Source organism: Castanea sativa, chromosome 9 (assembly GCF_040712315.1).
Source record: "Castanea sativa cultivar Marrone di Chiusa Pesio chromosome 9, ASM4071231v1".
NCBI classification, from domain to species: Eukaryota; Viridiplantae; Streptophyta; class Magnoliopsida; order Fagales; family Fagaceae; genus Castanea; species Castanea sativa.
Genome location: NC_134021.1, coordinates 10428021 through 10441549, shown reverse-complemented (window position 1 = coordinate 10441549; position 13529 = coordinate 10428021). Strand labels below are relative to the sequence as shown.

General features: G+C 34.1%; 1 protein-coding gene and 1 long non-coding RNA gene across 3 annotated transcripts; one reads left to right on the top strand and one right to left on the bottom strand.

The window, feature by feature from the left end:
• Window positions 1–1800: 1800 nt before the first annotated feature.
• Window positions 1801–3331, bottom strand: LOC142611354 (uncharacterized). Its single transcript, XR_012840016.1, has 2 exons — window positions 2853–3331; window positions 1801–2232 (listed from the first exon to the last, which is right to left on the bottom strand). It is a non-coding gene; the product is annotated as an uncharacterized LOC142611354 (long non-coding RNA).
• A 5176-nt stretch (window positions 3332–8507) lies between these two features.
• LOC142610142 (uncharacterized) lies at window positions 8508–12286 on the top strand. 2 transcript variants are annotated; one of them, XM_075781867.1, is made up of 2 exons: window positions 8508–11589; window positions 11811–12286. In XM_075781867.1, exons 1-2 carry the CDS (start codon window positions 8520–8522, stop codon window positions 12224–12226), a joined length of 3486 nt encoding a protein of 1161 aa, XP_075637982.1. In that variant the 5' UTR covers window positions 8508–8519; the 3' UTR covers window positions 12227–12286. The 2 variants fall into 2 exon arrangements, with proteins under 2 accessions (XP_075637982.1, XP_075637981.1); XM_075781866.1 differs by having other exon boundaries at window positions 8520–11589; window positions 11831–11916.
• The last annotated feature ends 1243 nt before the right edge of the window (window positions 12287–13529 follow it).

Here is a 13529-nt window from a genome sequence, read left to right as displayed (position 1 = left end):
CTCTCTCATCTCTTTCAATGGAATAAGCCTCTCCCTCCTCAAACCCTAGCTTCCATAAACTGCCTACTCATTCTTATTTTCTTCTCCGTACAAATATAAGGGACTACTTTATACAAAGACATCATCACATCTTTGCTATACAATAAGAATGTCAACTTCATATGACACCATTATTCTCACTTAATAATAGGATTGCCATTTTCACCATATAAGCTACATTTTTTTTTTCTCACTTAGATCAAAAGATATTTTTGATTATTAAAATTTGTCAACTTCTTTTTTGTGAGAAATATGTAAAAATTGAAGCGTAGTATTTATTATTGTTATGCTCTTGTTGAGCTACATCAATGTATATCTCGGTCCGCTTCAGTTAATTTGGTCCATTTTAGACAATTAGGTCCACTTCAGTCCATTTTAACCTATTATGGTCTATTGCGGTCTACTTCAGTCCATTCAATCCATTTCGGTCCACTTGATTACTGGCACTAGGTACTCTAAAAACCACTTGCCATATATGGGCGGCTTAATAGAGAGAGTCTTGATCTTAACGCGAGAGCCTCATGCTTATTTTAAAAGAGAGCTTTACACATCAATACTATATACCCCATCACTTTCTCGGCGTTAAACTTTGAAAGATCGCGAGGCTTAAGAGACAACAATTAATTGTTGCCACCCAAACTAATTAAGTACTTCTTATAATATGCAATGGCTTGGACACGTTGGTGATGTATGCTGACCACAATTGTTGGAGTTCACTTCCTGAGGGTGATGTTGATTGATAGGTTGTAGTAAAGAGTGGTGTTGTTGGAGACAAAATCAAATTCTAAGAAGACATAAAAAAAAAAAAGGAAGATTTTTTTTTGGAGAAATAAAAAAATAAAATGAATATTTCTATCAAAACAGGAAAAGAATAGAGAGTTTGAGTTTGATGAGTGCATGAAAAATTGGCCAACTCAACTAACATAAAATTTAACTAAAATTCTAGAGAAGTTGGTGTGAATACTGTCAAACGATTAAACTTTGCTCAATTTGACGACTTGGTCGATTATGTCAGTTGTCCTTGCAAGGACTTCAAGGATACCAATGAGGGGATCGTTTTAATGGAGTTGGAACCATTGGCCTCAACGAGATTTGATAGGGAGGCCGCCACAAGGATTTATAAGGTCGATGATCGATAGGTTGGTTTGTATAAGGTGGTCTAACGATGTCAATGGGAAGCTTGACGAGGCAAAAAAATTTTGAATGATGAGAAGAGATTGAAAAAAAATGAAAAATTTTTAGAGACAGAAAAATACAATAGTAATGAATGAAATGAATATTTATATGTAATAGAGAAAGAAGAGAGTTTGATCTATTACATGAAAATATGGTGAACTAAAGTCGAAGAAGTAGTTTTTTTTTTTTTTTAGAATTTAAGACCTGACTTTTAGATTGTCTAGAGCTTAAGCAAAGTGCACTTTTCTTCTCCACTTGTAAATTGATCCCCAAAATTATTCCAAGTCAAATCTTGGGATTATAGTGCTATGTAATCGAGCATAAACTAGGATCTGTCGATTTTCTATGTTCAGAAACAGAGGTTGTGACTTGAGAGGTGGTAAATATTTGCTTATGTTATGTATATGCAACTTACATGATCAGTGGTCAGTGGAAGCATTTGTCCTTTGCAATTTTCATTTATGCCTGCATTGATTGAGCTTCTGCTGTTCTGCATTCATCCAATTAATTCTTTTACCTGGACTTGAGCTTACAAAAACTAAAAGTGACCTATGCCGAGTGTATTTCAACGCAACATGATTGGTAAATGTCAGTCATCCAATTCTTAGACCATGAATTACAATGTAGGTGTGGGTGAGGTCATGAATTTTGAATCCATGGTGTTGAGTTCTTCTACCCAAAAAAAAAAAAAAAATTGCAAAGCAATTACTATTGCCTCCTCAAGCCTGTCAGTCAAGAAAATAACCAAAATGATGTGCTATCTCACTTTGGACATGAGAAAGAATTGAGCTCTTTAGTCTCTCCTCTCTAGGACTCGGCCCATGTAATGGAAACCAATTGATGAAGCATAGAAGCCAATGGTTCCAAGTATCATGAAGACACCGTAGAATATGCAAGCATTGTAGCCCAAATACTTCAGCAGGCTCAGAGAAATTTTGACTTTGGCTCTAGCATAGAAATAGAGGCCATATGCAAACATGAAAATGGCAATTGATCCCCCGCCTGCAAAACACAGATCTGCATTGTAGATAGATAGATCAATAGATAGATGGATATTGGATGAAAAGAGATTAGTATATTGCTTCATGGAAATAAAAGATTTGATTTTTCATCAAATTAGGAACAAAATTTAGAAAAGCATGATTTGATCCTAAAACTGAATAAATTTAGAAATATTTTGAGCTTCAAATTGTACTTTCAAATGTTGCAATGAGGGGCCATCTTGTAGATAGGGTTCTTTATTATAGTCAATGAGAATTACTCAGGTATAAGAGTTGTAGTCTTCACTTAGTTCACTACTGCGCAAACATATGCAACATAAGACTTGAATGGCTAACAAATTTGCATCAGCATGCTAAAGTAACAACTAAGAAAAATCATTTTATGATGGATAAGTATTTGAGAAGGCTTGGTAGTTTTCCAGAGAGTTATAATTCCCTAGCATTAATAACTGAGAGTACCTGTGAAATTAGGTACTCCATCATTGGTCAAGGTATATGTTATAAAGAGATTCAATAAGTCTAAATGCACAACAAATTTCACATGGTAGGTTGTGATTGGTGTATAATAAAAGTGATGTCAATAGTATTTCCATGTGAAAGTCATGTTGCACTCTAACATTGTTGTAAGAGAATTACCTCCACCACCATTGGTGATCTTGCTTGTACAGCTGATAGCATGTACAGATGATTCCCACCACCACAGTTAGTGCGATGACAGAAATGGAGGCTATAAACATAGTACTAAATGCACCACAGACTTTCAAACTGTACAAGCTGGCATAGATATCATCCATCATGCAGTAGATTATGCTGAAAGGCAGAAGACCCCCGAGGAACATTTGAGCAGGAGTCCTTATGTACCAAGCCTGATTTGGAATCTCACTTTGAAAGTGTCTGGTGGAACAAGTTATTTCAGATTCATTTACTAAGCTAGGGCTTTACCTCAGAGGGAGCTCTTCTAGAAATTCTCTAAGGCTAGGGCCAAACCCAAGCCTGAGAAGGGGGTGGGGTGTTGAAAATAGTTCTCTCTTTAATTTTTTATTTTATTTTTTATTTCCTACCATTTTTGTTTAATTAATGGTGATGGTTTCTGTGTGCGTGGGCACATGTAAGCAACTAAGAGACTTGGTTACAAATTCCTCCTTGTAAAAATAAGATGGAGAATGGGATAATAAGTTTCAATACTTACAAGTTGCCTGTGTGACTTATCGTCAAACATTAACTTTGGTTTACTCTAGTTTTGAAGGACTTCTTTACAATATATGATGCGTCAGTTTGGCTACATTACATTACAATTTACAACTTTAAGTTTGGGTAATTTTGATTTTACCCTCTAACATTGCATAGTGCATGAGCTTACCGTTAAATATAATGCCACATTAGCTCAAAACGATGTTGTTTTGAATAAATCAATTGAATCTTGGAATTATGGTTTATCGAGTCATCATCATATTTAAATTTAATCAAATCTTTCACAGTATTTCCATCAATCTATGATTTTTGATATCTCTCTATGATTTTCGATATTTCTCTCAATCAATTCAATCTTCTTCGCTTTTGACCTAACTTAGCTATTATAAACTTAGTTTTTTGTGTATATATATATATATATATATATAAATTTAAGGTTCTTTTGATTAATAATTCAGAAGGCCGTTATTTTTGAGTGGAGTCAATTTATGCAATAGAAAAGTAGCTGCCTTGATCGGGAAACGATGTCCTATGAATAATCAAAAAAATCCTTGACATAGCAAATACAGGCGCAATATTTATTTCTTTGACAGTAATAGGGCCATGACTCGAAGTTTCTAAGAGCTAACCCATGATTGGGGCTAGGTGAGTTTGGTCCCCTTCTTTGCAATTGCATGGGTGGCTCCCCTTCTTTGCAAGTCGCCATTAAGGAAATGTCTTTACTGAAATATCAAAGGACCATGACTTAGCTTCTCTGAAGCTTTTTTGCATAGACTGACTCCAGTCAATACGGTCATCAGGCTATTCTTAATCCTAAGTGAATTCTATTCTTGAATGAAGATAACACTATATAAGCAATCAAGAGACTTTATTACAAAGTCCTTGTAAAAGTAAGATGGATGGTGGTGGTAATGAGTTCAATACTTTCACAGGTTGCCCCTGTGACTTATAGTCAAACATTTGCTTTAGTTTGTTTATTATTTATGAAATTTTGTTTATTTTAGTTTTTGAAGGACTTCTTTAGATTATGTGATTTTTTAATTTGGCCAGACTAAATAAAAAGTTACACTCTTAAGTTGATTTGTCAATTTGGCTAGACTAAATTGTAATTTACACTCTTAAATTTGAAAATTTTGAATTTTATCTTCTGAAGTTTCAAAATTTTGAATTTGCACCCCTAACATTGCATAGTGTTTGGAATAAGACCCCTCTACCCCTATTCATAAATGAGGCAATCATTAAATGTCATATTTCTTCAGAACGATATGGTTTTGAATAAATCAATTAAATCTTAAAATTGTAGTTATGAAGTCACCATCATATTTAACTTCAATCAAATCTTGAATAGTATATCCAACATCCTTGATTATATAATTTTTGACATTCTTAATCAATTCAATATTCTTTGCTTTTGACCAATCAACCCCAAACTTGAGTCAGCCACTGTTTAATTTCAATAGGAAAAAAACCAACTGATTCTGTACGTAATTTCCAATAACCACACAAACGAGGGAACAAAGGCTAGCACGAATCCAGACTAAGCACATGAAGTAGACTGATGGCCGTATTGACTGGAGTCAATCTATGCAAAGGGACAACTGCAATGGAAAATTAGCTTGCTTTGATCCGGAGATGATGACACAACGAAAAAAAATCCAAAATTTTCCAGAGAGCAATAATTCTTTGAGAGTAATAGGATCTTGACTTGAAGTTTATAAGAGCAAAGTAGCTAACCCATGATTGGGGCTAGGTGAGTTTGGTCCACATTGCATTTGCATGGGTGGTTCCCCTTCCTTGCACAAGTCGCTGGTAATCAATTTGTCTTCATTGAAAAATCAAAGGACCACGACTTCTAGCAAGTAGCAAAGTAGCTAACCCATGATTGGGGCTAGGTGAGTTTGGTCCACATTGCATCTGCATGGGTGGTTCCCCTTCCTTGCACAAGTCGCTGGTAATCAATTTGTCTTCATTGAAAAATCGAAGGACCACGACTTCTAGCAAGTAGCAACTAAAGCTTTTGCTATATGAGAGCACCAATAATGCTACTCGATCACCTATCAGATTTTTAATACTCAACCGAATTTTAATTTTCAACTATATATCCTCTAATATATAAGGATAATACTAAACCTAAAAGTTTTTACCTATGGATTTTGACCTAATTTTATTTTCTAATTGACTCAATCTTGTGGTAAGGGTTTTCTAACACTTAACTATCCAAATTACTTCCAAGTGAATTTTCCAACTGTTGGAGCATTTTAATATTATATAATTAAAATTGATTTATATTACAACATAAATGTAAATATGTGGGAGTTAATATGAAAAATGAAGAGTTTGTGAAAATTTTTAAAGGAGATAGACTATTTTATTCTTTTTAATTGTAGTGATTAATGGACTAATATGAATTGATTCAGATATTAAGCTAGATACGTGCGCAAACGGAAGGTGAAGGGAGGAAATAGGTTGTTCTAGTCATACATTTTATTAAAGAGTAAACAAACAAAATTACTCCCACGCGAATATTCTAGCAAAATGTGCTAGATGCTGCTGTTGAAATAGTCATCCAACTTCAGTGCCCTGTGAAAATGTTTCATCTCAGTTGCATTATAGGAGGAAAGAAAAAACAAAAATTCAAAGATGCATTTACATTTTACACTGGACAAATCTTCTACAGTTTTGAACTCGTAGCTTAATTTATAATATCCTTAAACCTTGCAGACTTCCATTGTTTATTGTGGCCTTTTTTCTTTTTTTTTGAGGGGAAAGTTTATTGTGGCCTTGGTTCCCTTTGAAGCATATTTTCTAATTTACTGTTGATTAGTATCAGTTTCATATAGCAGGAACCGACTTTAACCATGGCGGTTCCAAGATATTTTTTTAGGAGAGTCAGCAATGACAGGACTATAAATTTGTCATTGAAGCAAGTAAAAAATAAAATGATATATCTTTTTTTTTTTTTTTTTCTGTATATACAACTTTCATATTATATACAATAATCTAAAATACAATATAACTATATTATATGATATTAATAGTCTAAAAAATTTATCAATAGTTTAAAAATCGGTAAGATAACAATCATTAAATTCATAAAAAAATATAATTAAATAATTAATACTACATTTTTTTTTTCAAATTAATATTAACTTATTATATTTATATGTAATATCAATTAAATAAAAATATATAATAAAGAAGAATAGTAACACACCTAGGAGTAGCATTAGGAGTAAATGTGAAACTAAGAAAAAAAATAGTAATTAATATAAGTTTTTGCTTTTGAAGTGTATGACTTTTTAATCATACACGTGATTGCTCTTTTAGAATTTAAGCAAGCACTAAAAGACTTATTGAACTTGGAAATTTATATAGCATTTATCAAACTATTTGATCAAATGAAGAGAAAAACTAAGAAAATATAGAAGTGAAAGAGAGATAAGGAGAATGAGAAGAGAATCACATATGTAGATAGAGATCTGTTAGTTGTATTTGTAGTGTAATTTTTTGCTTATGAAGAAGAAAAGTGTAGGGAAAAACAGCTTCATTTCACTATCAACAACAAAGTAAGCTAGAGTCTTAGAGAGAAGTTTTTTTTTTTTAACGAATGAGCAAAAATTTGGAACATTTTTTTATTTTTATAAAATTAAATATTGTAAATGTAATGCTATTGGCACAATACTTTTGGCAAGTTGCTAAAGATATGTAAAAATGTAATGTCAATTATGAGTCCAAACACAAACTAGTTACAATTTGCACATATGTGAAGATATTGTGAAAGTAACATTAGGATGATCATATTAAAATTTTTTTCAGTTGGGTTTAAATAAAATTTAGGGTTAGATTTTCAAAATTTTATTTTAGGGGGTCAAAACAAAATTTTTATAAAAAAAATTTATATATTAAAAAAAGATGAATAGGCCTTTGAATCCCCTGGCTTGAACATGGAATATCTAATAATAATTAGTTAATTACAATGCTAAAATGGAGGCTTACTTGAATTGCCGCCAAAGCATATAGTAATTGGACTTGTACAATTCCACAGATAGGATTATTGCAGCTAGCTCTGTGTCACTATCTAAATCATCAGCGCTAAAACTAGAAGCGAAGGAAACCTTTAATGAAGTGTTAGAAATAAATCATGACCATTACATCATTTATTGATTCCACTAAACTAAGGACCTCATGTGGAGAAAATTATTAAATACTCTAGAAGTGCTATAAATGTATATTCCTCCCTCTCACATGAATTGTGGGTCCTACTATAAATTTAATTAGTGAGACTCACAGTTATGTAAGAGAGGAGAGTACGAAGTTATGGTACTTCGAGAGTACTTAATAATTACCCCTCGTATAAAACCTTTGATAAAAAAAGAAAAAGAAATTGCAATATGAGTTTGCAAACTTTGCAGCATTCCACCATATAACACTATTCAGATTCTTAAAAAAAGAAAGAAAAAAAAAATTCAAACATCGCTGCAATTCCACTTTTAGCAATCTAATAAGGACGCAATTAGGGGCGGCGTCACCTTAAGGTCAGGGATAAATGATTACTTGGTTGTGTCTCTTTCAACTTGTAGCATTGATAATGAGACTATCATGTAACAATTTCAAAATATGAAAACTCGTAGAAGGCAATTGTAAACTTTATATATTTGCGTTTTTTTTTTATTATTGTTGTTGTTAATATATGAATTTCTCTTTTCATTAGATTGTATAATTTATACTTCTTAAGAAACACCCTAAGAAAAATTAATATAGCTGCCACTAGGCGCAATTGCATTATGAGTTTCTACTCAAAAAGAAATTTTCAAGATGATTTTGTGGATCTCATGCCGGTAGATTAATGTAAATTTCTGCACTTCAATAGGGTTCAAAAAGATTCTTCGTGGTAATCACGTTGGTATTCTACAAAGTAAAAAAATAGAAAAGCCAAAAAAAAAAAAAAAAAAAAGGAGGAAAAGAAAAAAGTGCACATTCGTTAAATTGACTTCCAGTCTTGGGTTGGTAAGGACTGTATTTCAATGATTAAAGTGTGTTGAGTGATGAATATATAACAATCAAATATTTGCCCCTTTGCAACGCACTCATCAATCAATCATAAACTCTAACATGGCTCCCTCTGTTTCCATTTCCATTCTGATAGTAGCATTATGGGTTCTTTACATCTTGATGCACTCCACAACTATGGTTATTGCAGCTGGCTCTGTGGCAGCATCTAAATCATCTGCGCTTGAACTAGAAGCGAAGGCTCTTCTGGAGAGTGGGTGGTGGGGTGATTACTCCTACAATAGAGCCTTAAATCATTGCAAGTTGTATGGAATCATATGCAATGCCGGTGGAAGCGTTATAGAGATTGACCAGCAAAGTATGCTCTACAATCAGGGAGATGCGATTAGTAAACTCAGCATCTCTTCCTTCCCAAATTTAGTCCGTCTTGATCTTTCTCATAATCGGCTTACGGGGAGCATTTCAGTTGAGGTAGGCACCCTTTCAAAGCTCACCCACCTTAATCTGTCCTTTAATTATCTCACAGGTACGTTGCCTCCTTCATTTGGAAACCTCACTCGATTAGTGAAATTTGACATTTCATCAAATTTTATCAATGGTTCGATTCCCAAAGAATTGGGAAATTTAACAAATCTCACCTATTTTAGTGTGCGTGATAATCAACTCATCGGTGAGTTACCTCTTTCACTTGCAAACCTCACTAGATTACAGATATTTGACATTTCCTCTAATCTAGTCAGTGGTTCCATACCCAATGGATTAGGTAATTTAAAGAATCTTCTAGAATTAAGATTGAGTGACAACAATTTTACCGAAGCCATCCCTTCTGCTCTTGGCCTTTTAACCAATCTTTCCATCTTGGATTTGTCTATGAATCAAATCAATGGTCACATTCCACTAGAAATAGGCAACATGAAGAATTTGAGTTACCTGTGCATCAATAATAACAAGCTTATTGGTTCCCTCCCTTCATCTCTTGGTCATTTAACCAATTTGATCTATTTGTTTCTTGATTGGAACCAAGTCAATGGTTCCATTCCTCCTGAAATAGGCAACTTGAAGAATTTGGAAGACTTGCATCTCAATAATAACAATATTGTTGGTCCCCTCCCTTCATCTCTTGGTCATCTAACCAATTTGATCTCTTTGTTTCTTGATTGGAACCAAGTCAATGGTTCCATTCCTCCTGAAATAGGCAACATGAAGAATTTGGAAGACTTGCATCTCAATAATAACAATATTGTTGGTCCCCTCCCTTCATCTCTTGGTCATCTAACCAATTTGATCTCTTTGTTTCTTGATTGGAACCAAGTCAATGGTTCCATTCCTCCTGAAATAGGCAACATGAAGAATTTGGAAGACTTGCATCTCAATAATAACAATATTGTTGGTCCCCTCCCTTCATCTCTTGGTCATCTAACCAATTTGATCTCTTTGTTTCTTGATTGGAACCAAGTCAATGGTTCCATTCCTCCTGAAATAGGCAACTTGAAGAATTTGAAAGACTTGCATCTCAATAATAACAATATTGTTGGTCCCCTCCCTTCATCTCTTGGTCATCTAACCAATTTGATCTCTTTGTTTCTTGATTGGAACCAAGTCAATGGTTCCATTCCTCCTGAAATAGGCAACTTGAAGAATTTGGAAGACTTGAATCTCAATAATAACAATATTGTTGGTCCAATCCCTTTGACTATAGGTCATTTAACTAGGTTGCAAACTTTGTCCCTTAGTGGGAACCAAATTAGTGGTTCCATCCCTGTGCACATTTCTAATTGCTCTTTACTCTACAACATAATATTCAGCCACAACTACTTAACTGGAAGCATTCCCTTTCTGAACAGTAGCTTTTCTCAATTAAGACGGATTGACGTCAGTTATAATTCTATTAGTGGAGAAGAAATACCTCTTACGGGTTTAGAATTTTTGGATGTCAGCTACAATAACTTCAATGGCTCCTTTCCTAAGTTAATAGGCGATATGGAGTATCTGCGTCACTTCAACCTTAGCAATAACAAAATTGTTGGTCAAGTTCCTTCGATTATAGGTCAATTAACTGAGTTGGAAACGTTGTCCCTTAGTTGGAACCAAATCAGTGGCTCCATCCCCGAAGAAATAGCTGATTGCAAGTCGTTGAGTGAATTGTTATTGAGCCATAACTATTTAACTGGAAGCATTCCATCTCAAATTAGTTACCTTCCGCTTTTGACGCACTTGGATCTCAGCTGCAATAATCTTACTGGAAATATTCCGGATCTTTCAGCTTCAATAAATGAAGTGAACTTTTCCCACAATTCTTTCCATGGTCGGATCCCATATGGCTACTTATATTATACTCCTTCAACCTTCATCGGCAACAAAGATTTATGTGGTCATGTCAAAGGCTTCCCTCCTTGCTTGCCATCTTCCCCAAGCAACAATAGATCCATTGTCCATCAAAGCAACAGTAGATCCATTGTCCATCAAATAAAATTTTTTGTTCCCTTAATTGCTTTCACTATGTTTTTACTTCTTGGGAATTTTCTCCGCTCTCAATGTAGAGTTAGGAAAATGTCATCTGAGTCAAGGGAAACAAAGAATGGGGATTTGTTCTCAATATGGAATTATGATGGAAAAATTGCATATGAAGACATCATTGAAGCAACAGAGGACTTTGATATTAGATATTGTATTGGAACAGGTGGCTATGGTAGTGTTTACAAAGCACAGTTGCCTAATGGTAAAGTGGTTGCCTTAAAGAAACTTCATCGCTTAGAGGCTGAGGACCCAAATTTTGACAGGAGTTTCAGAAATGAGGTCAAAATTTTAACGGAAATCCGACATCGGAATATTGTGAAACTGCATGGTTATTGTTTGCACAAACGATGCATGTTTTTGGTCTATGAGTATATGGAAAGGGGAAGTCTATTTTGTGTCCTATGCAACAACGCTGAGGCTGTAGAATTGGATTGGATGAAGAGGGTGAACATAATCAAAAGTACAGCACATGCATTATCTTATATGCATCATGAAAGTGTCCAAGTAATTGTTCATCGAGATATAACAAGCAACAATATTCTATTGAACTCTGAGTTAGAGGCATTTGTGTCAGATTTTGGCACGGCTAGACTTCTTGATTCAGATACCTCCAATCAAACTTTAATTGCTGGGACTTATGGTTATATTGCTCCAGGTGAATCATATATTATTTTCGTAATTATCCTAGATATTATTTTAAATGTTTAGTCACATGTAGAGCTTTCTATATAGTCATTTTAGTTAGAAACAATTACTTTAAAATTTTATACACTAGCAAGTTTTGTCCAAACGTCCAGGAAGAAAAAAAGAAGAAGATTAAAGTTAAACAAAAGATATTAATTTTTTCATACCTATTTTTTTGTCCAATATTTACAGAATTGGCTTATACTATGAAGGTGACTGAAAAAAGTGATGTTTATAGCTTTGGAGTGGTGGCATTAGAAATATTAATGGGAAGGCATCCAGGCGAACTCTTGACATCATTATCTTCATCTCAAAGTGTGATGCTAAATGAAATATTAGACAAGCGTCTCCCACCTCCAAATCGTTTGGTTGCACAGGATGTTTTTCTTGTTGCTGCAATTTCATTTGCTTGCTTACGTGCTAAACCAAAGTCTAGGCCGACAATGAAATCAGTGTCTCAAGAATTTCTTTGTCACAAGAGACCAAAAATGAACCCCTTACATGCAGTTTCAGTATGGCAGCTAAGAAACCAAGAAACTTATATGGTTGGAGAGAGTGAGACCCATTCAGAAAGTCCTTGTTTTCTGGTTGAGAAAGATAATGTTTGATGGGGTTCTACGAAAAAAATGTTGTGTATTACAATAACAATAACTTAAAAATCCTGTTTGTAAGTTGTAATTGTTGTTCTTTAATGATCTGTAACCTGTATTTTGTAATATGAAATTTAAGTCTTCACCACTTTTCTAATGCAATCACGGAGGTTGCAAGGGCTGATCTACGTGCAAATTTCAAAGAATAAATTATACATTATACGTCATTATGAAAATAACTATATATAGTCATGAATCACGCGGAGTTGCGGCTAGTTTAAGTTTTTAACTAAAACTTAGATAAGTCGGTGTGAATGTTGTGCTTTTCTCCTCCACTTGTTTATTGATCTGACTTGTAGATTGACTAGGGCTTAAGTAAATTGTGATTTTCTCCTCATATTTGTTTATTGATCACCAAAATTATTACAAGTCAAATCTTGGGATTATGGTGGTATTGGTATCCGAACAAAAACTAGGATCCGTCGATTTTCTATGTTCAGAAATTAGAGGTAGATAATTGGCCTTATCCCTCACCCCTTATTAGCTGAGTTGTGACTTGAGAGTTGGTATCCATTTGCTTATAAGCAACTCACAAGATCAGTGGAAGCGCACGTCCTTCACAATTTTCATTGATGCTGCATTGATTGAACTGGAATTACCCTTCTAATTCTTCAAGTTTTTCATTTATTGTTTTGGTCTGGCCATAGGCCCATAGGGTACCTGATGTCGATCAGAATGGAATCGAGTACTAAAAAGACAAACTGATAGGAAAAAAATATGCCACCAAGTTCCTTGTAATTTTCATTGAAGGTGAATTTTATTCTCTACTTTGATCATTTATGACTAAATATTATTGCTTCCATTGCTATAAGCTTGGTATTTCATTATTTTCGGTCTCCATTACCCTCACCAAGAAGCTGTTTTGCAAGGGACTATTACCAGAACCACCATCCATTGCCAGGGCACCATGCCATGACCACCTCATACAAGAGCAAGAGGTGCAAGATTGACACTACAATCACCATCCTCTGCCTCTCCTCAAGATGTCATTGACTGATACCTGAATTGGTGTGACAGTTTGTATGAAATAAATGAATATGTAGTTTTGCTTTCAGTTATTTCGTGACAAATGGATTGAATCAAGGAATTACTTCTTAATTTTATTTTATATAATAAGAATCTTTGGATTCTCATAGAATTAGAGTATTTCTTCGAGGGAACTAACTTCCTCGGAATAAAGGAGTAAAAACAAGAAATAGAAAATGAAGAGAGCAATTTTCTTAACATTTCTGATATGATCCTTTACAAGTACCTATAGCTT

Excerpts from the sequence above, each read along its gene's own strand:
- LOC142610142 (XM_075781867.1), top strand. The coding sequence starts at position 8,520 with ATGGCTCCCTCTGTTTCCATTTCCATTCTGATAGTAGCATTATGGGTT. Across the intron at positions 11,590-11,810 it reads TTATGGTTATATTGCTCCAG|AATTGGCTTATACTATGAAG; the intron begins GTGAATCATATA and ends CAATATTTACAG.